This window comes from Mustela nivalis (assembly GCF_964662115.1).
Source record: "Mustela nivalis genome assembly, chromosome: 3".
NCBI lineage: Eukaryota > Metazoa > Chordata > Mammalia > Carnivora > Mustelidae > Mustela > Mustela nivalis.
In genome coordinates this window covers 119516024-119541349 of record NC_139022.1, presented here as the reverse complement: position 1 = coordinate 119541349, position 25326 = coordinate 119516024, and the positions used below count along the sequence as shown (strand labels likewise).

At 40.5% G+C, this 25326-nt stretch overlaps 1 protein-coding gene across 5 annotated transcripts in view; it reads left to right on the top strand.

The window, feature by feature from the left end:
* The first annotated feature begins 402 nt into the window (after window positions 1-402).
* CREBRF (CREB3 regulatory factor) overlaps window positions 403-25326 on the top strand; it is a 56088-nt gene continuing 31164 nt past the window's right edge. For 2 of the 5 annotated variants that reach the window (XM_082726095.1, XM_082726091.1), the window contains exons 1-3: window positions 403-539; window positions 21602-21803; window positions 23818-23943. In XM_082726095.1, the coding sequence (XP_082582221.1) occupies window positions 21795-21803; window positions 23818-23943 (135 nt within the window). In that variant the 5' untranslated portion in view covers window positions 403-539; window positions 21602-21794. Of the gene's footprint in view, window positions 540-1386; window positions 2073-20222; window positions 20274-21601; window positions 21804-23817; window positions 23944-25326 lie in introns of those variants that run through there. The other 3 variants (XM_082726092.1, XM_082726093.1, XM_082726094.1) reach the window with 3 other exon arrangements.

The following is a 25326-nucleotide window of genomic DNA, read 5'->3' as shown; positions in this document are numbered from 1 at the left end:
AAGTCAGTGCCCTCGGTTCCCGTGAGTTTAACTAACTTAGAATGTAAATGCAAATGGGCATAAAGGTAAATATAAACTGGTATACGACACTTCGGGCCTCACCGTGCAGTTGTGAGATCAGATTAAATGCTGCATGGGAGAGTTTTTGTAAACGAACCTCCCTTACAAACGTGAGTGTGGCTCTGTATCAAAGACGGCCCACGCCCACGCTGCAGTGGCAGGCGCCGAGCCCCCGCTCCGCCCCCTCTTCCTGGTTTTTCCCGGTAATCCGCCCCTCCGGTGTCATGTGACAGGGGTGCCCAGCCGGGACCAGCTCCTGATTGGCCGGATTGCGGAACGCCTCCCGATTGGCCGGAGGCCGGCGGGCCCCCGCCTCCCTCCTCCTCCTCGCCGCGGCCCACGTGAGGGGGGCGAGTCACGCGATTTCCGGGAACCCGTCAGGAAGGACATAAACAAAACAAACCGAGGCAGCATGGAGAGGGGCCGCGGCCCCTGCAGCGGAACCGGACCCAGCCCTTGAGCCGCCCCCACACCCACAGGTGAGCTCTGCTGCTTTCCGCCCGGAGCCTGCAGGGGCCTGGGCTGGGGGACTAGCCGGGCAGGGGGCGGAGGAGGGCCGCTGGCCTACGAGGCAGCAGCGCCGGGGCTCTGAGCCGGGCGGGCGCGGGGCAGCTGGGACCAGGGCCGAGTCTGGGGGCGCGCGGGCCTCAGGCTGCCTCCTGCAGGTCACGGGGTCTCCGGTTCCCCTCCCCCACCCCGGCCCGGGACGGTTATATAAAAGCGCAGCGCGGCTGTAGAGAGGACCCACGGGTGGGCGGCAGGCTAGGCCACGGGTGGGCAACGCCAGGCGTCTGCCCTGCCAGGCCGCCCGGCCCTTAACTGCTGCCTCCGAGCCTGGGGCCGGGGCTGCCGGCTACCGGCCTGTCAGAGAAGCGAGCGGGTGGGAGGGGCCGGAGAAGGGAGGGGAGGCGAGGCTGGCGGGGGAGGAGAGAGAGGGGCGTGTGAGGAAGGGCCGGGGCCGCGAAGGTTGGAACTGGGCAGGCAGGAGACAAGGAAACGCTGGCTGGGGGTTGGGGGAGATCCAGGCAGGGGTGTCTCTGGGGTAGCCGCTCCCCCTTCCCGTCTCCGCCCCAGGGACGGGCGAGAGGGGCCTCCCTCCGGGATTTGTTTATATGTCTTCTCAAAGCAGCTTGAAGCGGCTCGTAGGCGGAGCCTTCAGCGCGGAGTGGCAGGCCGCGTCGTCCAATGGGACAGGCGGATGAAGGCGCTGCACCAATGGACGTGGGGGAGGCGGTGCCTCGGGCCCCCCAATTTGTTAGGCTGTGCCGGGGGTGGGCCGGGTGGGGCGGCCATGTTAGATGGGAGGGGACCGGTGGTGGTGGGTCACTGAGAGGGGAGGAGACAGGGCAAAGGGCGAGGGAGCCGGGCCGGGGGCGTTTCGGGTGTCAGAAGGCGAGTCCAATCGGACCAGGAAGTAGCTCAGGGGAGCCAGACCCCGACCCACCGCTCTCCCCTCCCGAGCAGAGGAGGCAGGGAAGTACCGAGGGCAGTCTAGCCGCCCCTGGGGGTGGTTCCTGGGTCTAGATGGAGCTCAATCTCTGGATTCTCCCTCTTTCTCGGCCCTACCCTTCCTGACAAACACGGCCGCCAAACCCTGTAATTGCTCTCCTCTAACCCAAGAAAGCAAACCTTTTTGCTGTTTCTGAGCGGACTCGAGCTTTAAGACTACGTTAAGGAGGTGCTTGAATAGCTAGCGGTCTGAATTTCGGCACAAGGCCTCACATAGAGGCAGACAGTGAGGAGGAAGTTCTGCTTTTCTGGATTTTGCACAGAAAACCGGGACTAGAAAAAGCCGAGAAAGTTAAGAGCTGGGTGGGGTTTCCATTTTTTTCGTCAGGGTACCTTCTAAAGATTGCCCCGCACTTTCTAGTCCTAGTCCTAGTAGTAATTTGTCCCTCCTGCTTACGTAAATTTGTAGCTCACGTGAGTCAAGTTCATAAGAAAACTGAGCCTTGAGAAAATTACTTAGATTTGAAGGTTCTTTAGGACTTTGTCTTGTGAATATCCTGCAGGTGAGGAATAGGATCAAAAACAGACATTTCTTTTTAAAAAGCAGAAAATATGGTTTTTATGTAAATCTGGTAATCTGTGGTAAACTGGTTGTCACTTGATTGTACTTTTAAATATTTTTTTTCCCATTCTCTTTTCATCCAAAATAGCTGGGAAAACACCAGAGATGAAGGGGGAAATGGTATGAGTAATTAGAAAATCATTTATTTTACTTTGTTTTCTGATCATTTTGGCTCCTGTCAACATTATTAAATGCTTGATTTATGTTAGCATAACCTTACAACCTGTGACTGCGCTGGTATTGTCAAGGGTACCAGGCTTTTATTGATGCACTTTGGTTAAGCACGTCGGGTATCCTGCAGAGGCCATTCAGGAGTTGACTGTGTTTATTCAGGAATTTGCATTATCTCCTATTTTGTTAACCAGAGGAAAAATAATAATTGGTAAATAAATGATTTGTCGATTTCTGTATTGTTTTGACATGCTTGAGTCAGTTCTGTTAAGAATGATATGTAAAAATATAATCCCTGGTTTTTTAATAGACTTCAGTTCTTAAATATAACTTTTACAGCAAATAAAAGTATTAGTTTATTATTTATTGATTTTTCTTAAGAATGGCAAAGAGAGAGGAACCTGGCTAGCTCAGTTGGTAGTGGGATATGCCGCTCTTGATCTCGGGTTCTGAGTTCAAGCACCACATTGCGTCTACCGCTTACTTTAAAGAATAAAGTAAGAATGGCAAATAGAGCCGATGTGAGTTACTTGGGTGTAATTCTTTTATATGACATATATCAGCTTTGGAATTTTTAGGCTAGTAAGCATAGAAGAGACTAAATACATCCAGGAGGAGAGATTTTGGATGTTCCTCTTAACCATCCCTTCCCTGTCTGGACAAATGAAAACAGACCCTTAGAAAGACTGTGTGTCCTACTTGGTTTACTAGTTCACTCTGTGTGGGTTTTTGGATGCCCGTTTAAAGACTGAGAGAATAACTTGTATGGTTCCCTGGTGGTGGTTAACAATACAAGTGACCGTGAAAGAACAATGAGTTTGTATGTTTATTATTGTAGCACAGTTTTGAAAAGAGTTAAACTAAATCCACTGTTTGCTTTTAAATATAGTTTGTAGTCAGGATTGACAATTTTATGACTTGGAATTAATCAGCAGAGGTTTGTTTTCCTGTGGGTTTTGACTTGGTTGTTTGGGAGAAAAATTCTCTTTCATTGTATTCAGCAGTTCATCTAACAGGCTAGATAAACTCTTAAGCTAGATATATTTTGTCTGGTTGTTAGTCTGATGATTCTAAGATAGGGGTCGGCAAGACTATTTCTGTTCACGGTCAGATAGTAAATATTTAGGTTTGTGGGCCATGTAGTCTCTGTCTCAGCTCTGCAAATTGTAGCATGAAAACAACCATAGATAATATGTTTGGGGCTGTATTCTAATAAAATTTATTTACAAGAACTGGCTGTGGTTGAAGGTTGTAATTTGTTTATCAACCCCTGTCCTAAGACATCAGTCACTGGGTTTTAATTACTTAGATGTAAAGATACTGCAGAATATATAAACATGCACTTCAGCTAGTAATTTGAGCACTTGCAGAATATACATTATCTCTTGCCCTGAAGAATTTTTAGAATAAAAGCAAAAGGCAGCACTGTAGTCTGCATTTTTATTTAATTTGCAAATAGATGTTTTCCTGAAAAAAAACACTTTTATGTTTTTAGTTTTTTAAAGTAGGCTCCACGTTCAGTGTGGAGCCCAATACGGGGCTTGAGCATGTGAGCCTGAGATCAGGACCTGAGTGGATATCAATAGTCAGATGCTTAACCCACTGAGCCACCCAGGTGCCCCTGAAAAAAACGTTTTAAAGCAAATGTTGGAATGTTAAGTCCTTTTTATCTTAGAGATGCATTCTCATTGAAAAGTTTTTTGCTTTTTAAGATTATGATACCTAAGAACCTTAATATAGTCAAGGGTATAGTCTTACTGAGGTCTTAAAGTGGCATTTAGTGTATGATTCCTAACAAAACTGTTCACAGCTGTTCGAAGAGATGTTAGTCAAGTTAACTCTCTGAGTTCTTTGATATATCATGCAGTTAATTTGGAAGCCATACCCATGGTGCCATTGCCTGAGATGTTTGTAGAATTACCTATATAGGGTAGAATACTTTTTCAGACAAGAACCCAAAAGATACAGGTTGCTACCCCTCCCTTTCCTTGGAAAATGTGAAGTAGTGCTAAGTGCCCACTGAAGTGGAGATGCTAAAACCCTAAAAATATTACATAGGCAAATACTTAATTTTTTCATGGGTAGCTTTTGCTTTGTTTCTGTGTAGTATTTCTCCAGTTTTGTTGACTCGAACTGGGTTTTAAGCGCATTCCTGACAGTTGAGAAAGGAGAATATATTGACATCTTAAAATGGAAAAGCATCATGTGGCCTGTAATTGTGTTTCTAGTTCTAGTTAGCCTACTATTTGGCTGGGTGACTGTGGGTAATTCCGTTTATTAATTTGTAATGGGAGAGATTAATGATGTTTTCTATCTCAGTGGGATACTGGGAAATTGTCAGTTATTGTATTCACAACTTCTTGTAGTTTGACTATGCCAATATTTCTGGCTGATTAGAACCACTTCTCAAATCTCTATTGAGTTTATTTGTTTTCATAGTTTAATGACCTCTCAGTTTACCTTTATTAGCACTTGTTCCACAGTACAGTATTTACCCATTTATGTTAACCTGCCTGGTGAGCAACTTGAGCTCAGAGTCTGCCTCTTTATTTTTATATCCCCAGTGCCTCACTCTGTGCCTGACCCCTTTTAGTGTTTCTGAACGTCCTCAATAAATAAGTTGCATTGCTAAAAACTCCTTATCTGGAAGGTAGTAAGTCAGTCTACTATTAGTAGAGATGTTGGACTTAGTTGGAAGGGAGGAATTAATCACCATCTGCTGAAACAAAAAGCCTTCATTTAAAAATTGACCCTTTTCTTTTGAGAAAGTTTATGGAAAAGCTATTTTGATGATGTTTAAAAATCCCTTGAATTCTTTTGTTAATTTTTTTCAGATACATTCTATTATTTAGACTTGTTGAATATTCCTTCTAAGCATGCCCCCCACACACACACACACAACCTGCACTTTTTCTTTAGATTTGTCATTAGCTCTTGGCACACTTGGATCTCTGGGTGTTTGGCAAATATGATTGAAACCTCTTATTTCTTAGAGTTTGTGACAATTATTTGTATAGCAGTGTTTGTCATCTTGGGGAAGTACTGTAAAATCATTCTTGTTAATAAGTCTGATTCAGCCCAGGGAGGGGTGACATGGAGAGGGCTAGTCATGGAGAGAGTTTGTTGCAGGGGACTGCAGTGGGACTTGGTGACTGCAGTACTATCCCATTGTGTTGCTGGCCAAGGCTTGTGTGCTTTTTCACCAGTTCATGACCTTTCTCCCAAAATCTATCTTGAAACTCTCCTCCCCAAACAACTTTTTTTTTTAAGATTTTATTTATTTATTTGACAGACGGAGATCACAAGTAGGTAGAGAAGCAGGCAGAGGGAGGAGGACCCAATATGGGGCTCCATCCCAGGACCCTAGGATCATGACCTGAGTTGAGGGTAGAGGCTTTAATTCACTGAGCCACCCAGGCGCCCGCCCAAACAACTTTTTAAATCACCTATCTTCCCACTAATTCCCAGCAACTCTATTTTCATCCTGCTGTTCTGTCCTTTTAACACCAAACCTACTTTTACATCTTTTGTTACAAAGTCACGTTTTACTTATCTTTGGGTGTTGTTGATGTTGGCAGTTTCCCATGAAAGCACTAGGAGCTTGCTGATTTTGTGTCCTCCAGCTTTCTTCAGATTCTTGCACACTTATTTTCTTTAGTATATAATGTTCTGCCTTTGGGAGTTTAAGGTGCTTTTGTTTTTATTTTAGAGAGGAATTTTCTTATTTGACTGCTGCATACTATCCCTGATGCAGTTTGCCTTCTCTGTTATATTTTTGCCATTCAGCCGAAACTTAAAGCATTATAAAAATAAAACTTTAAGGAAAGGTCCTTGATGATATGGGGAGAAACTAGGGGTAGGGTGCCTGTATTCTTGTTCAAAAGATTCAATATAGAATTCCTTTAAACAGCAAGGCTTCTAGCTTCCTACTTGTGTTGTATAAGATGTAAAAATTTCTTGCTTGTAAAAGGACTTTACGGTTTTGTGAAATGCTTCTTAGTAAGGGTTTTCATTTTTACTGGTGAATCCTTTACTAGAATTGCCTGTAGACTACTAGAGGAAAGAAGACTTTACATTTTAACATTAGGGTAATTTTTAGAACAACATGTTCTGAAAACACGGAGAGGAACTACTAACTCTGCCTTAGAAAGTTGGAGGAAAGTTGTGGAGAAGCTTCACAGGAAATGTTCATTTAAACTCGGTTTTGAAAACCAGTGAAGGAAGCATTCTAGTCCAGTCAAGAAGGTATAAAAGGTATATGCGGGGCGCCTGGCTGGTACAGTTAGAGCATGTGACTCTTGATCTCAGGGTCATGAGTTTGAGCCCCACATTGGGCATAAAGTGTACTTAAAAAATAAAAGATGTATGTGATGTGTGGGGTGGGCTTGGATATGAGAAGGCTTCACCTAGGACAGGGCCATGGAGAGGGGATGGACGGAAGAGGAGGAGAAGACTACTTGGTGAGACTTAGGAGGAAAGGGCTTTTTTGTTTTCCTCTTGTTCTCTATTTCTCCTAGGTCTGCTCAACACTGTCAAGTGTCTGGTTCCTTTACTCTGTGGGTCTGACTTCGATTAGATGGTCTCTTTCCCCATAGTTTTTGGTTTTTCTTTTAGTCCTTCATCAAGGTCTGACACACCTCTCTTCTCTCTTGTAATCTCTCAGTACCAAGATACCTATTATTCTGACATAATGTGTCCCTGACCTTTATTTCATCACCTTGCTTCCATCCCTTCTGATATTCCCTTTGGGTTTCTTTCCCCCCTTTTTTTAACTCTTACTTTTTTCATTATTTTTTAAGATTTTATTTATTATTTGTCAGAGAGGGAGAGCATGCACAAGCAAGGAGAGCAGGAGGCAGAGGGAGAAGCAGGCTCCCCACTGAACAAGGAGCCTGATGCGGGACTCGAACCTAGGACCCCAGGATCCTGACCTGAGCCGAAGGCAGATGCCTAACCAACTGAGCCACCCAGGCATCCCTTGACTCTTACTTTTCCTCTTCATTTTGCTTCATTTAAAAATAAAAACATTTTTTAACACTATCTGCTTCCTTGCATTTGAACAGCAACATATGTCTGAGTTGATTCCCTTTTGGGAAATCTTGTAAGATCAACTTGGTTTTGATACCTTTCCAAGTACTAATTAGCCGTCTCTGTGAATTTCCTTTTATGAAACATTTTCCTTTGTATTCAGAGATGCCATTTCTCATAGGCTACAGTGCAGAATATGACCACTTATATGCAGTGTTTTCCACTTAATACACCTTTAAATTGTTCTACAATAAGACTCAATTCAAATCTTATATTTTCCTGAAACTTTCCCAAACTTAGCAGGTAGAAATGGTAGTACTCTATAGTGTTTTCTAAACACCTCAGCTTTACTGAGGTATAACTGACATAAGCGAAAATTTACCTAACTTTTCAGTTTTGAAAAATTTGTGCAGTCATCTGACTACCTCTACAGTCATGATATTGAACATTCCCATCACCGCAAAAAGTTCCCTCATTGACCCTGCTTCACCCCTTGCCCCAGTCACTGATTTACTTCCTATTACTGTACATTTGTCTTTCCTGAAATTTCATTTAAGTGCAGTCATAGAATGATTTGTCTTTTGAGTCTGATTACTTTTTAATGTTAATAATGTTTTTGAGATTTCATGTCATTTCGAGTATCATTTGGGTACTTGTTAGTGCATGGATCCCAAAATCCGTCCGTCCATTTTGGATTTGCTTCCAGATACTCGGCCCTTGTGAATAAAGCTATTTTGAACCTTCGTGTACAGGTCTTTTAAATACTTCTCTTACCGTTAACTGTCTTTTATTTGGAGGTCCAGTGAAAGTCCTGAAGTTAACTGTATTCACAAACAGGCTTTTTGCTAGTGCTGTGGTTTTAACAGCGCCTCATCTGTCAGCTTAGACACCTGTTGGCTTAGGCCCTCATCTGTGAAATGGAACTGGGTAGAGAGTGGAGCAAGCTGGGGAGCACAGGCCAGTTTAAAGGGATAATTTGTTTCAGTTCAAGTGATTCAAGTGATCTTGCTGGGAATATGTACCCAATGATTTTTTTTTTCCTCTCCAATAGAGTGGCATTTGTTAACAGGACTCAAATCTTATATGAAATTTCCAATTTAAATGCTGGCAGTTAAAATTTAATTTTTTAAAAACACCAGTGAATGAGCCCAACAAAACCCATATGTAGGCATTGATTTGTGGCTGCAGTCCAGTTTGAGGCTTTTAGTTTAAATCCTCAGTTAACTTTGTATTTCCTTTTAAAATGTATATAGTCCTGGTAGAGTGATCTTATTGGGACTTTGCTACCTAATGGCTTAGCATAATGACTTGCTGGTTGTCCAGACTCCTAAGTTAAAAAACTAATGAATTTTATAAACAAACTTTATTCTTTCCTCTACTAGGAGTGATATAATAATTCTAAATGTCTGATGCAGGGTGGGATCAGGTTCTTGTTACTCTTTGTACTTCTCTGATAGTACAGATCATGCATGGTTATGTTTTCCCAGCACTTGGGGTAGTCTGTCTCCTTTGGTTTATTCTAAATCCTGTTGAGACAAGTGTAGTATAAACTGTGTATTTGTATTAATTAGAAACTGTGTAAGGTGTTACGGATATAAAGATAAATTTTGTGTAGGTCCATTTCTTTGTGTTACCCAGCATATCTGGTAAAGCCAGTATAACTAAGTTTAAAAAAGAGAGGGTGCCTGGGTGGCTCAGTTGGTTAAGCAGCTGTCTTTAGCTCAGGTCATGATCCCAGAGTCCTGGGATTGAATCCCACATCGGGCTCCCAGCTCCGTGGGGAGCCTGCTTCTCCCTCTGACCTTCTCCCCTTTCATGTTCTCTCTCACTGTCTCTCTCTCAGGTAAATAAAATCTTTTAAAAAAAAGAGAGATAAGCTATATGTAATTGTTTGAACAATTAGAGCAATAATCTCTCTGAAGAAACCCTTTCCTCTTATAATTTACTTAGCAAAAAAATTTTTTTTTAATTTTTAATTTTTTATAAACACATATTTTTATCCCCAGGGGTACAGGTCTGTGAATTACCAGGTTTACACACTTCACAGCACTCACCAAAGCACATACCCTCCCCAATGTCCATAACCCCACCCTCCTTCTCCCAACCCCCCTCCTCCCAGCAACCCTCAGTTTGTTTTGTGAGATTAAGAGTCACTTATGGTTTGTCTCCCTCCCAATCCCATCTTGTTTCATTGATTCTTCTCCTACTCACTTAAGCCCCCATGTTGCATCACCACTTTCTCATATCAGGGAGATCATATGATAGTTGTTTCTCCGCTTGACTTATTTCGCTAAGCATGATACGCTCTAGTTCCATGTTGTCGCAAATGGCAAGATTTCATTTCTTTTGATGGCTGCATAGTATTCCATTGTGTATATATACCACATCTTCTTGATCCATTCATCTGTTGATGGACATCTAGGTTCTTTCCATAGTTTGGCTATTGTGGACATTGCTGCTATAAACATTCGGGTGCACGTGCCCCTTTGGATCACTGCGTTTGTATCTTTAGGGTAAATACCCAGTAGTGCAATTGCTGGGTCATAGGGCAGTTCTATTTTCAACATTTTGAGGAACCTCCATGCTGTTTTCCAGAGTGGTTGCACCAGCTTGCATTCCCACCAACAGTGTAGGAGGGTTCCCCTTTTTCCGCATCCTCGCCAGCATCTGTCATTTCCTGACTTGTTGATTTTAGCCGTTCTGACTGGTGTGAGGTGATATCTCATTGTGGTTTTGATTTGTATTTCCCTGATGCCGAGTGATATGGAGCACTTTTTCACGTGTCTGTTGGCCATGTGGATGTCTTCTTTGCAGAAATGTCTGTTCATGTCCTCTGCCCATTTCTTGATTGGATTATTTGTTCTTTGGGTGTTGAGTTTCCTAAGTTCTTTATAGATTTTGGACACTAGCCCTTTATCTGATATGTCGTTTGCAAATACCTTCTCCCATTCTGTCAGTTGTCTCTTAGTTTTGTTAACTGTTTTTTTTGCTGTGCAAAAGCTTTTGATCTTGATGAAATCCCAATAGTTCATTTTTGCCCTTGCTTCCCTTGCCTTTGGTGATGTTCCTAGGAAGATGTTGCTGCGGCTGAGGTCGAAGAGGTTGCTGCCTGTGTTCTCCTCAAGGATTTTGATGGATTCCTTTCGCACATTGAGGTCCTTCATCCATTTTGAGTCTATTTTCGTGTGTGGTGTAAGATTTTTTTTTTTTTTAAGTAATTTCTGCACCGAGTGTGGGGCTTGAACTCAGAACCTGAGATCTAGAGTCCCCTGCTCCATGGACTGAACCAGCCAGATGCCCCTACTTGTCAGTTCCAATTGTGTACAGAGATAACTAGTTTGAAGCTTATGAATTACTTTGTGAATCGAAAGATTATTTTTGCTGACTAAACCAGATAATTGACGTTGACCCTCATGAAGCCAAGGCAGGGATGTTAAATGACCTGTGTTGCCTGCAGAACCCTTACTTACCCTAGTTCCAAGCAGTTGGGTTTTTGTGATAATTAAGTGTGGAATTTAGAAAATCTAGGATTCTGAGTTGAGTTCGGGTTTATACTTTCAGTAGCTGCAACACTCCAGGAACATCTTATATAACAAGAAAGGAATCTTAGGATAAAAAAAATACCACTATTTATTGAGTATCTGTTTTGTGTCAGGGCACATATTATTGTGAATCACAAAATCCCTGTAAAGTAAGACAGGGAATTCTTGTATTTACAAATAAAAGAAGGCAAGTAAGAATCTGGAGTAAAATTCCAAATACTCATAAAGCAGAACCTTTTATCTTGAATCACAGAGCAAGCCTATAGGAGGAGTAGAGCCAAAGAGGCAGCCAACCTTTTTCAATGTTGAAATAAATGATTGCAAAACTGTATTTACAACCTCTTTGTAGCCTTATGCCAAAACCTCTAAACCTCTGTACCAGCTGTTCTATAGTCCTGTGCCAGTGGTGTAGCCCATTTTGCATAATAGGAAGGAATTTGAGGAGGATTTCAAAATTGTGTATATTCTTGGTACTTTTGAAAAGTGTCAAATTGGGAAAGGAGGGAGGAGACAGAGTTTGAGGAAGAGCCTAGGTCTCTGATCACCGGAGTGCTGAAGTTGTTAGGATATGTCCAGAGTGTCTTGGGGCAGCTGTTCCCCTGGAATCTTACGGTATGGCTCAAATGTGTTTGCCTGCACCACTATCTGTTTCTATGCTGCTGCCTTTAATCCTGTTCCCTTTTTACATTTTGTAGATTTCTGCTGAACAGCTCAGAAAACTAAATGATTCTTTAAATTTCAGTGTTTAATCTGCATAAAATATTTTGTCTTAATTAAAATGGGGGTGGGGAGAGAAAGAACAGTGTAACCTGTATCAGTCCAGTGCCTGGATTCAGTTGGTTTAAATAAATATTGACCCTACTCCTTCTTCTACTCTCTCCTCACTAGACAAGAATTCTCTCTGGTCTTCAGAATCGACTGAAATTCAAATAATACTTTTCCTGGAAGTGTAAAAGGAAATTCAGGAGTACAATTTTAAGTATTTCTGTTATATGATACTATAGTGGTTCTAGACTCAAATTAACAAGCTAACTTATTAGATAAATTCAGAGCACATAAAAGATGATAAACATACAGTTGACCTTTGAACATCATGGGGGTTAGGGGGCACCAACCATCCGTCTCCCCCCATGCAGTTTAAACTCTTGTGTATAACTACCAATAGCCTTCTGTTAACCAGAAGCCTGTGGAGAACATAAACAGTTAACACATATTTTGATTGTGTATTCTTACAATAAAGTAAGCTAAAGAAAATATTAAATCATAAGGAAGAGAACATACATGTACATTACTAATACTGTACTTATTGAAAAAAATTCACGTGCAAGTGGACCCACATTGTTCAAACCTGTTATCCAAGGGTCAGCTGTATATATATGACTGACTGACTGACTTGCAGTGTCCTCTTTGTATATGCATAAAGTTGCACCTCTGAAGAACCTGTGGTCTTAGGGCATTTCCCATTCATTGTCAACTCTTGTGTGGATGCCTCTGCTGAGCAAGGCATTGCTTCTGGCGCTAATGAAACAGAGAGGAATGATATAATGGTTGTTCTCAAAAGACCTTACAGTCTAGTAGTGGAGACAAGGAATTAGGGAGGAGGAAAAGAAAAACCACGTGAGCAAAGGCATGAAAGACCAGAGCCTCACTTTTGGAAATTCTGAGTGGAGGAAAATGTGATTTTAAGTACCTCAAAGATTTGGTGAAATTGTAAGATCAACCAAGTATTAGTGTTATAGAAGAGTAGTGGAAGATGAGATTGGAAAGATAGTTTCATTGTGTCTAAGTATTTTGATTATGCAAGAAATGTTTGGGAGTTTCTGAGAGAAACTCTTATCATGAGTATGGCGCTAATACCAAGTGGTGGTTTAGGGAGAAAATAGAACATAAGAACTTGAGAGAGGGGGGATGGCGACAGGAAGATCTTTAGGGCAACTATTAGAATGGTAAATATAAAATGGTGAGGCTCAAGTAAAGTGTTGAGAAAATGGGAAGGGCAAAGACAAACAGATGCGTGTGTGCTGAGTACAGGTAAGTTGTCAGTATATCTTTGTTAAAGAGAACTGGCATGATTTAACAGAGAACTGGGGGGGAGAAAGAAAAGAGTCAGTGTTGAGATCAGCATTCCATGTCTGGATGTCTGAGAATGATGATAGTACAGACAGAATGGAAATGTTTGAAGAGGGAGGTGGCATGTTGTATGTGTCTAAGGTCATGGAATGTGAATGAACATGGGGAATACCTGGTTCTCAGATGGCAAGGCTCTTGCATTCATGTGTTTAGACTGAAGATGCAGACTTGGGAGCCTTCTGGAGAAAAGGTACTGCAAGTAGAGGTGGTCTCTATAATGATGGGTTTGCACAGAGACATTTGCTGAATGACCTCAAATCTGTTATCCTTGTTGAACTTTTTCTATTAATATAAAAGTGGTTGGACGGATGGTAGTGGAGAGCCGTGATGCTAATACCCTAACTACTTTACCGAGTTGTTTTACCAAATGACAAGGCATAGCAATGCCTTTGTAGTCTATAAACAGTGATACAAATATAATCTGTGAATATTTTATTGCCAGTGGTAACCAAGTATGGCTGGGGTTAGAAATACATTATTTGGTTCTATCTAAAACTGTCCCATGCTCTCACTCTTGTGCTCTGAACAACTTGATCAACAGATATCAATGCTGCAGAAAGCCCCTAATACCTTGTAATTGATAAGTTTTCAGAAATAAAAAGTAGCTCCTCCTGCTCAGCTCACATTGATCCAGACACCTACTTTAATGGTCTTTTTGGTTCCCAAAGGGTTTTTAAAATGAAGATCCCATATGTTTCTCTGTAGGCAAAAGGTTAAAGTTCAGCAGAAGCCTTTGGAAAGGAATGGAATAAAATTTTGAGAGGTCTTGTGTCTTCCTCCAAAGGTACATTCTAAGGAGAGCTATTTTTCAGGTTTAGTATCTTTTCTTAGCTCCTCAGGATTCTTAGTAAAATAATTTTGTTTAATGAAATGTTTGTGGCAAACCTACCTCTCAACCCCCACATTTTTAAAAAACTCTGAGTGTGAGGATAAAAGGGTACTATTGGATTGATCCAGGGATAAAGAGTGTACAAAGCAGTATGATAAAAGGATCATATCTGCTTATAGGGTCACAATGAGTACTACTTGGTTAGGAAAATGATGTTTTCTTTGAGGGAAAAGAAATATTTTCTGAGGGAAAAGACAGGTATTTTCTCTTTTTAGCCTCCTCTTTTCTTCAGGACCATCAGTAGCAGGGTTTGGAAAATAAATAATGGGTGTCGTTTGCTGGTAATTCCAAACATAAACTATAATCATCTAGTTAGAAGTGTCCTTACCTGTTATCTATATTCTGGATCCAGAGAACTGCTGTTGAAGGGTAGAAAGTAGGGATTCACCTGAAGGTGTGTTCACAGACTGTATATCACATAATAAAGGGAGAATGTGGCACCCACCATTTACCCAGTGTGTTTGTTGCATGAGCAGCATATGTTTCCTCTGTGGTTTGGGAGTTTGCGGATCTCTGATTTCTGCTGTGCCATGAAGCAGGTATTGGCTTGATTCAGTAAACATCTGAAGAACTGTTTTCAGTAGAACTGTTTTGTTCACTATTTTGCTGCACAGTTTTCTTTTTTAAAAGATTTTATTTATTTATTTGACAGAGAGACAGATCCCAAGTAGGCAGCGAGGCAGGCAGATGGGGGGGTGGGGGCGCGGACAGTCTCCCTGCTGAGCAGAGAGCCCGATGCAGGGCTCAATCCCAAGACCCTGGGATCATGACCGAGCTGAAGGCAGAGGCTTTAACCCACTGAGCCACCCAGGCATCCCTACTGCGTCGTTTTCAAAAGGAGAGGAATTGTTGAGTGGAACAAATGAAGTATGGCAGGATGGATAGAATGTGAATGCTGGGTCCTGGTTTGAAAAGGAGCTTGGGCAAACTGACTGTCTTTCTTGCCAAACGGGAACCTCACGGGGTATATATATATATGGGATGTATAAACTTAAATTACCAAGTCAGTGGTCCTTCCTCCCGAACTTTCCCTTTCTTCCCTTTCTTTCATCTTTGCTTGGGGATTAAACGTCAGGAGAAAGGACTTATTTAAGTTAAGGGTTCAGGACAGTTACCACATCTTAGAACTGTGGATCTCGTACAGTTTAAAGACAACAGAGAAAAAAAAAAAAAAAAAAACCAGGAACTCTGCACACATGAAAGAAATGAGCATGAACCAACAAAGATTAGGAAAGATCAAAATAAACCATAGTATATGAATTACATAATGGTATAAATGTGTTGGTATTTCTTCCCTCAAAAATTTTTTAAAATACCTTTCATTGTGGAACAAATTTTTCCATTTAAACCATTTTTAAATGTACAGTCTTGTGTATCTATTTCTAGAACACTTTCCTCATCTTACAGAATCCTAGGCAGATTCTAAACAGAAAACTCTGCCCTTTAAACAGTAACTCTCCTGGTGTCTATTCTACTTTCTGTTCCATGAATTTGCCTATTCTTCTTGTACCTCACTTGAGTTGCATCATGTAATATTTGTCCTTTTGTGTCAGGTTTATTTCACTCAATATAATTTTTCTGGTTTTTTTTTTTCAAGATTTTATTTATTTATTTGACAGAGATCACAAGTAGGCAGAGAGGCACACAGAGAGAGAGAGAGAGTGAGAGGAGGAAGCAGGCTCCCTGCTGAGCAGAGAGCCCAATGCAGGGCTTGATCCCAAGACCCTGGGATCATGACCTGAGCCGAAGGCAGAGGCTTTAACCCACTGAGCCACCCAGGCGCCCCACTCAGTGTAATGTTTTTAAAGGTCATCCATAATCAGAATTTCACTCCTTTTTATGGCTGAATAATATTCCCTTGCATGAATTACTATATTTTGTTTATCCATTCATCTGTTGATGGACGCTAGGGTTGTTTCCACCTTCTGAAGATTGTGAATAACATAGCTGTGAATATGGGCGTGCATGTATCTGTTTGAGTCCCTGCTAATTCTTTTGGTTATGTATGCAGATGTGGAATTTCTGGATGTATAACTTCGTGTGGAACTGCTAAAGATTCCTAGCTCCACCACTTTGCATTCCTACCAGCATTGCACAAGGGTTCCAGTTTTTCCACATCCTCCTCAACATCCTCTATTTGTTATTTTCCATTTTTTGGATAATAACCATCCTAATGGGTGTGTCAAAAAATTTTTTTAACACCTACTCTGATGAATGTTGGATGACCCAAAAGTGCTACTATTGTGAGGAGCCAGTTCCCTTGAGTTAACCAACTAAATGGGAACAGTGCCCTAAGTGACTTATAAGCCAGTGGCTTATAAAAGGGGAGCTGTAGGGATTTGAGCCATCATATATATAGTATCTGCTTTTTCATAAGACATTTTCATTTATAGTTTATATTTTGCAACCTTTGAAAAATAGTGGACTCTAGGGAATTAGCTGAAACTCTCAGTTTCAGAAGAGGCAAAATTTGGGGGCTCTTAGTTGTGTGTAAACTGCATGGGGCACTCTGGTCAGCTCTTGGGTTTGGCTTTCAAAGTTTGGATTAATGGCTTAAGCAGTCCCAGGGATGAGCTTTTGTAAAAGTCCTTTGGTCTTACCTGTCATCTTACTTCACCTTTTGCCTTGCCTAATGTATATAGTAAGCCTCAATGTATTTTCAAGTGGAGAACCAAAAAATCCAGGGAAGGACCTGGTAGAAAAGGCTATGAAAGATATTGAGCTGTGGCCAGCTTCACATGATACCATTACTGCTCATAAATCAGTCATTTACTCCATATTACTTGTAGGGGAGGAAAACTTTTCCTCTCTTCCCATCTAGGTTCTTTGGCTGATTTGATATAATTAAATTGACACAAGGCAGATTAGCAGGAGAAAAACAAATTATTTTAATTTTGTATGTATGGGAGCTCATCAAAATATGAGATTCAAAGAAGTGACCAAAGCAGGCAGCTTTTATACCTTTGAGACAAAGAAACAATAAATCCGTTAAGAGTTAAAAAGACAAAGATGTTTGGGCTTGGGGTAGCAAATTAATGGAAGAAATAACAAGGTTTATTTATATAGCCTTCTTTGCCTTGAATTGCCTATCTCTGACAGTAAGAATGCTTTCTATCTCCCAGGTGCAGGGAGGTTACCTCTCACATGGGGAAATTTATTTCTTGGTTTCGGGATAACAGGAAAGGTCAGAGTGTCTTTCTTGCACTAGCTCTTTCTTGAGTAACTTCAATTAAAAATAATATGTGAGGGTGGCATATTGGGGCAGCCTGCCCTGAACCTTATCACATTGCTTCAGAGATCTAGTTTCCTGTTAACAGTATTTTCCTGTGCCTAGGAGCTCTTGTTGAGTTGAATGAGCCCAGGTACAGAAAATCTGTTGGCAGATATTTCTGACAGACAGCAGTCTTTTCTCCCTTGAAAAACCCACAAAACTGTATTGAGAACTGGTGAGCCAGAGCTGTGGAAAAAAAGGAATTCATGAGATTCATGGGTAGCTTATTCCTACTGGGATAGGGCTCCATGTTGGGCTCTCTGCTCAGCAGGGAACCTGCATCTCCCTCTGCCTCTCCTTCTGTGCGGGCTTTCTCTCAAGTAAATAAAAATCTTTGTGGGGGGAAAAAGAATTCATAACTAGGGAAATTGATTTAGCCTTTCCTTTAGGGTATTGTGGGTTTTGTTGTTGTGTTTTTAATAACACTTGTCTTGGGATCTGCTTGAGGGCAGGGTAGAGGATTTTAGGATCAAGTAAGTTTGGGAAATCATATCTGCTCTAGTCACCTATTGGTGATTAATAATGCACATTAGCACCTAGCACCTTAAAGTTTGCAAGAAGCCTTACTAAGAGTCAGTATATCTGTTTTGTTTAATGTGGTGTTTTCCAGATCTCTTAACCCTTTTACTGAATAACCATTTAACATTCCTTAGAACAAATATTTCTTAGGGTACATATTGGGAAAGTAGACTATTGCTTTTAGTGTACATGACTTAAATATCAAAGTTTTGAATAAAATATGGGTATTCTTGAGCCCAAAGAAGTGTGAAGGCATCCTGAAGAGCAAGTTGTTAACACTTTCTTCTTGTTGTTTGGCCATCTAAATATCAGTGTATCTTTGTATTTGGGAGCGATGTATCATTATGGAAGATTCTGTGCAGTGGTAATTGCTGTAGAAATCTTTATTCTTTTTTCTTTTCCTTCCACTTTTGTTGTTCATGGCCTTTCACAGTGAATGTTTGGAGTGGTACCAGGCATTTTGGAAAATGGATGCAAAACCTTTGAGATAAAGATAATTGGTTGTGACCTTGGGTCATTAGTTTTAGAGAATTAAAAGACCTTCTACTGCTTGGGGTAGCATTGGCCCTTCACTCATCCTGTTTGCTGCTACCTGAGAGGCTGGGAGAAGCAACTAAGGACCTTTAACTATCCCAGGAGGATGTGCTCAACTCTTCACATGGTGGATACGCTCACTTTGGGAATTGGTGTCTATAAAACATTCAGCCTTGCTGCCAATAGCTGTCATAGATGTCGAGATTCTGAGATGGATGAGCTGTGGAACAAAAGAAAGCATTGCCAAAATGTACCTATTGATAATCATCACTTTTTATTTTATTGGTACATCCTAACTTAATATCTCATTCAATTCTCATAACATCCCTTGTATAGTTAAAGGAGAATATTTGTGATTCCTCAGTAGGATGCTAAGATACAAACTTAAATAACTTGCTCAAATTCATAAGCCTGCTTAGTTTTAATTATGGGATCAAAACAGGATTCTAGGTCTCCTGTCAAGTGCTCCAAACAAGTGCTCCTTTTGCTAACTGCATTGACAACCTAGTTTTGAGGTCAAGTGTTTAAATAAAAAAAAATAATAATAAAAGGTTTCTCCTGCTCTGCAAAAGTAGAGTGCTCCTATGAAACCTTTCAAAAGCTGAAATGGCATAAAGTGGAGAAGCACTTACCATTAATTATGTGGAAAATTTTTTGAGCATTCCCAGGCTCAGGGTATAACCTCTCGTAGGATTTTCTGATATCTTAAGATACATCTAGCTAATGCATGCACAAAATAAATCGGTACAAAGCACAGATGTTCATAGACACAGTTTAGGCCTGTGGCAGCTTGGTGCTGCGATGCTGGGTGGTTCCTCGGGAAGGAGCTGGGCGGGGCATTTGTTCCTGTGCTTGGGATGTGTTCTGTCTCTTCAAGGGCCCCAAATACAACAAACACTTAACACTATTTTTACCTATTTTCATAAAAACAAAAATCCTCTTCGGATTTGCTTCAGTTAGCAAAAATAGGTACCAGGGTAGGTCTTTGTAAAAGTGAAGTGCTGTAACATGGACTTCAAAAAGTGGGGTTACCTCTATTTGCATTTGCATTTTATGGTTTTATGGCTTAGAAAATTCGGTGGCTAGGAAACTAGTATTATTAGTAGTATTGTGTTCTTTCTAGAAATGAGAAAAATGAGGCCTAGAAAGATTGACCTACCCAGTTTTACATAGTTTGCAAGTGAAAGCTGCGACCGAAACTTAGCTCTTTTTTGTCCAGTGTTTTCCCAGATAAACCAAGCTGTTGGTAGATGGTGTCTTTAGTTGATAGCAATAAGTATTTGTTTAATAGAACTTAATCTTTTTGCAAAGTCTTCAGCCCTGTTGCTTAATAAGAGTAAACTTAAGATTTTAGAGAGTATTAGAATTTTCTCTCATATCCAGGCTATAGACCAGGATTATACTGACCCACTTCATTGAATGCATCACTTGAATCACACACCTTTTTGGAGTTGAAGTAATAGGTCTAGAAAAGGCAGGTGACTGGGGATGCCTAGATGGCGCAGTCAGTTAAGCATCTGACTCTAGATTTTGGCTGAGGTCATGATCCCAGGGTTGCAAGATCTAGCCCCACATCGCTAAGATTCTCCTTCTTCTCGCTCTGTCACTCCCCAGCCTTAAAGGAAGGAATGAAGGGAGAAAAGGAGGGAGGGAGGAAGGGCAACTGATACTGTTTCTCACAGGAATCAAGGGAAGAATTAGGACTCAGATTGTATGTCAGCAGTAGGGTCAAGGCATGAGGCCACATAAGGAGGAACTGGACCAGAACTGGCCTTTGTCAGGAGCCTAAACTGTATCATGGGATTGAAATGCATAGTTAATTCTGTTTGTAGGCTCAGCCTGGGCACTTGATGTTTCCTAGACCAGAACTGCAAAGTGGGAATGACAGCCCACCAGAGGGGAGAGCCTAGCAAAGATCAGGAAATAAAAATGATTGTCAGTTTACCCATCTAATTATGTGGAACAGTTATTGAATCTCTTGTTGATAGTCTCTTTCTTGTTCTGCAGAGGCCTTTGAAATTGATGTAACACTCTGACCCTCCAGTCCAGATATGTTAGGTATGGAGCAACTCAGCTTAAATTGGCTCTTTACATCAGTCTAAGAAAGGATATTGCAACTAGACTGAATGAGAGCAAGGTGCTGAGTGTAGGTCAGTGGTTCTCAAATTTTAGGGAAAGTCAGAATCACCTAGAGGACTTGTTTAAACACTTAACTGTGAGAAGAGTTTCTGCTTTAGTTGGTCTGGGCTAGAGTTCAAAATTTTGCAGTTGTAACACAATCCAAGTTGATACTGATTCTGCTGGTCTTGGGATCACACTTTGAGGACCACTGATGTAGAAAAAGATGATGAAGTGGGTATTGCTGTTTAGTCCCCCTCAATTAAGGCCTTTGCAGAGGAGGGAAAAGGGAATTAACCTTTAAATTTAAGGCTCTACCACAATCAAGACTCTGTGGAGGTGATTTACAATCATTATTTAATCCTTGAAACCCCTCTGTGGAATATTTTCCTATTTCCCCCCAACATAAACATGTTAAAAACTTATTGGAGTAATTCCTTTTTTAACATATTTTAAAGATTTTATTTATTTGTCAGAGAGCAAGAGAGTGAGCGCACAAGCAAGGGGAACAGCAGGCAGAGGGAGAAGCAGGCTCTCCACTGAGCAAGGAGCCTGATGGAGACTTGATCCCAGGATTCTGGGATCATGACCTGAGCCAAAGCAGATGCTTAATGGACTGAGCCACCCAGGCACCATTGTTGATTTTTATATATTCATTACTCTTTTTCTTTTTTTTTTTTAAGGTTTTTATTTATTTGTCAGAGAGACAGAGAGAGTACAAGCAGGCAGAGTGGCAGGCAGAAGCAGAGGGAGAAGCAGGGTCCCCATGGAGCAAGGAGCCCGATGGGGGACTCAATCCCAGGATGCTGGGATCATGACCTGAGCCGAAGGCATCCCCTTAACTGACTGAGCCACCCAGGTGTCCCTCTTGTAGATATATAACAGATATAAAATGTGGGTTAATTTTGCAGTAATGATTATTCAATACATGGAATTAAATATTGAGAATACTTTCTCATGCAGAACATAAAGTGAATGGGAGCTTTACTTTAACATTAGTTACATCTTTCAGATCACAGGAAAAGATTTTGTCATGGTGGGTTTTTTTTCTTTTTTAATGTTGCCAATTGGTTATTGACCTATCCTTTTTTAGAAACAGAGAGGAATGGTGAATTTCAGAATAGTTGATACTAAGAAATGACCAAATTCTTGAGATTGCAACCATTAAGCCTTACTCTTCTAAAGTGTTCTTTGTTAATGTCATTTTTGAAAGGTCAGCTTGTTTTTAATGGTGCTCAGTGAAGTTACTTTGTGTTGTTGTTTGACAGATTCACACAGAAATACTAAAAAATAAATAAAAAGCACTGATCCAAACGTTGGAATTGAAGGCATTCTGGGAAAACCTGCCTTTTATTGTGAAAATCATCTTTGATCTTGAAATTAAAAGTAAAGCTGGAAAAGAATTTACAAACGAGGAAAAAACAAAGTTTAGAATCGGACTCACAGGATCTGGGCTTGGAAATGCCTCAGGTAAATCATACAGAGCAGGTGCAAAGTTTTATATTTTCCTACTGCAGAAAGTCCATACTATTGTTTCTGTAAGTTCTCTGAATCTTAACACAGCTTGACAAACTCCCTTTTTAAGACACTTTTTTCTGATCTCAGCTAGTTTTGAATACATGTCTGTCCTTCCATTGCTTCTGTTTCCTCCTTTGCTACACTTTGAAATTTAATGAGCTTGACATGGGGAAATGTGGTGAATGAAAATTTGGTTAGAAGGGGGCCAGATCTGCTGGCTTTAAGGAGGCTCACCCAACTCCCCTGAAAATTAATCTGCCACAGAAAGCCCATGTCCATCTCCTTGTCTGCTTCCTGTTTCTCAGTTATTCCTTTATTCCTTTCCATTTATGCCTTATGAATTTAAAAGTAGTTAGGAGGAAATGGTGAGAGATTTCAACCTTTTTCTTCCATATATACACATATACTCCTCATACATATATATACTATTCAGAAAAGGTTACTGAGAATGATTACATCTATTTATATTATGGTAACTACTTTGAATTGATCAGTCCTGGTTTGAGTCAATCTCTGAAGTAAGAAAAGAAGCCCTGTTTTTCCCCACTGCACATCCAGACTTCTTCCTGTCCTCCTCCAATGGTTAGCTCTTATCCTCTTCCCTCTTTGGGTTTAGTGCTGAGGAGAAATGTAGAAATAAGGAGAGGGCAAGGACTCTTAGGTGGCTTCATGTAGAGCCAGGCAGAATTATGCCTTGAGCACAGAAAATAAGCACCTTGCTGGGATTATCCAGTGGCTCAGAGGCAGGCAGCAGAGGCAAAGAAAGGGGATTTGCTAGTTGATATTAAGAAGACCAGTGGCCTAGCTCCACCCCAATCTCCTGGCCAAGTGGATTACACATACTGATTTGGAGTTCTTTCCCATTTAGAGTTTAGTTTGCTGCTTGTGGACTACTTGAAGTTAGAGCTATAACACACTTACTTTGAGCTTACAGTCTGATAGGGTTGGGGAAAATTAGAGAAAGAAAAGACTGGATTGGAAAGTACCAGTGAAGAAAAACATGATAGGAGAGCATGTAAGAAGGCCAGTTTGTGGTAGGTAGAAGGTATATGAATAGAGAAATGTAAGCAAATAGATTAATAGAATTTTTTTTTAAGTTTTAGCAAAAACTTGCAGAATAAGAACAAAAAGGCAAAGAGGGAATTTTTATTCTTTCACATCCTCTTCCTTCGTCCAAGTTAGATTTCAGAGTGAGGCCTTTTACTTGTTTGGGCTGCTTTACGAGCGTGGGCCCTGACTTCCTTCTGGAGTGATTTGTGTAGATGTTGAAATGGAAAAGTGGGTTGGAGAGAAAAGGAGGAGCATCAACTCTTGGTGCCAGGTCTTTTTCCCCTTATTTATTAAAGAATGACTTGTACCCTTTTCTGGGATCAGGATTAAGGCTGCTGAGCTCATGCCCAAGTTTCTGGTCTCACCAGTAAGATTTTGGGATATTTGGCTGATCCAGTATCTTCATCATCACATTCCTGGAGGCACTGGTTGCACTAAAGGTGCCCAAATTGTCCTCCAGATTGTTTGTGGAAATAAGACACTGGAGTCACTTAGGAGTACAGAATGAGACCAATTTGTTATCTCTGCAGACCCCAGGAAATAGGAGGAAGTGCTCCATATTGGGAAGATATTAGAGGAAGTATTGTTAGAGATGGGTTTGAAGAAATGTTATATAGCCGAATAAAAGTACTCATTAGGTAGTGAATGCCGATTCTAGTGGCTGAATAAGCTTTAGTTTTTAGAAGTTAGGTATAAGTAACAGTTGCCACTCTTTTTCTATTTTTAGTGCATCTTCATTATCTTCCTAATTTAAGTTCACAATGTAATGCTAGTTAAATCTCTCAAATGTGCTAAAGAGTAGAAAATATACAGAATTGTTGTAAAACTGAGAAGTTAGTAGGTGTCTGAGTTATGGATAATAAATTGGTCTTGGAGTAGTCTTTAACTTTCTAAAGTTAAAATCACTCTGTTGTAGCCTAGTGTAAGCGGAATGGATCCGCCTTTTGGGGATGCCTTTCGAAGCCACACCTTTTCAGAGCAGACTCTGATGAGCACAGATCTCTTAGCAAACAGTTCAGATCCAGATTTCATGTATGAACTGGTAAGTAACATTTTCTTGGATTCTGCTTTAAGTTATTTGGGGTAAAAATATTGTGGTGTAGGTGTTTTTTTTTTAATTTATAAATGCCTGAATAGAAAAAAGGATGTCAAGTTTGATTTTTTGACTGTCAGTCTAGTAATTTTAGAAGGCTTTATGAAACCATTGAAAAATAGTAAGAACAGGGAGGTGGGTGAGGGGATGGGTGAAACAGGTGAAGGGGATTAAGAGTACACTTACCATGATAAGCACTGAGTAATGTGTAGAATTGTTGGATCACTATATTGTACACCTGAAACTAAAATAACACTATATGTTAATTATATTGGAATTTTAAAATATGCATATGATTATAAAAGTAATTATATATAAATACATGCACACACACAGAAAGTAGAAAGAGTTTATCTAAATATCTTCAAGTTCAGTTTTTGATGATGAGGATGGGAAGCTGTCTTTTTTGATATGCCGGACTGCTAAAGGACTCTTCAACTGGGATATTTAGGAATGATAACATTGAGCAAAGCATATGACACAGAGAATATGAGGTAAAAATAGCAATTCCAAGCAGTATACTTATCACTTATTCCCAAGGTAAATAGAAACCTAAGATTCCTAAGAAGAACATTTAAAAAATAATTTTAATTACATACAGCTTAAGCAACATGGAAGTATATAAAAACTGCAAGACTAAATATACAAATCTGTTAATTTACTAAAAATCATTGAATTGTACACTTAATACAGGTGAATTTTGTGGTCTGCAAACTGTACTTCTTTAAAACTCTTAGAACACAGACACACACACCCATAAGCAAAAAGGAAGCAAGAAAGCCGCCACACAAATGCAAAAATCAAAACAAACCGGAAAAATGAAAATGTCCTTGTTTCCTTCCTGAACCTCCACCTTCTAAACCTTTTCCCCAAAGATAAGTACTCCTAACAGAGTCCTTCTGTTCATATATAAATACATGAGTATTTTAAGTTGGATAAGACATTCATAGATACTGTATACTGTAACTTAATCCTTTTAATGTAAAGACATCTGGTAAACAGCCTCTCTTGCTAGTACATTAGACTTTAACTTCATTCTTTTTAATGGCTGCATAGTCTCACTAACACATTTTTAAAATCCTATCTCTGTCACACTCGTGAGGAGTATTGTAGTCCCCATGCCCAAGCGTTGTTAACCAGGTCTAATCAAAGATCTTACCCTTCTGTGGTGGAATTTCAACTCTTCTTTGATTTGCTCTTTGCCTCTATATTTAAGTTCTCAGTTCAGAAGACAGGTTCTTCTGTGATGAAGGTAAGGTCTTCATTATTTGCTTTTAATTGAAGCTTGTTTCAAAGGAGATCCTCAAATTTTTCTAAGTCAAAGATCAAGAA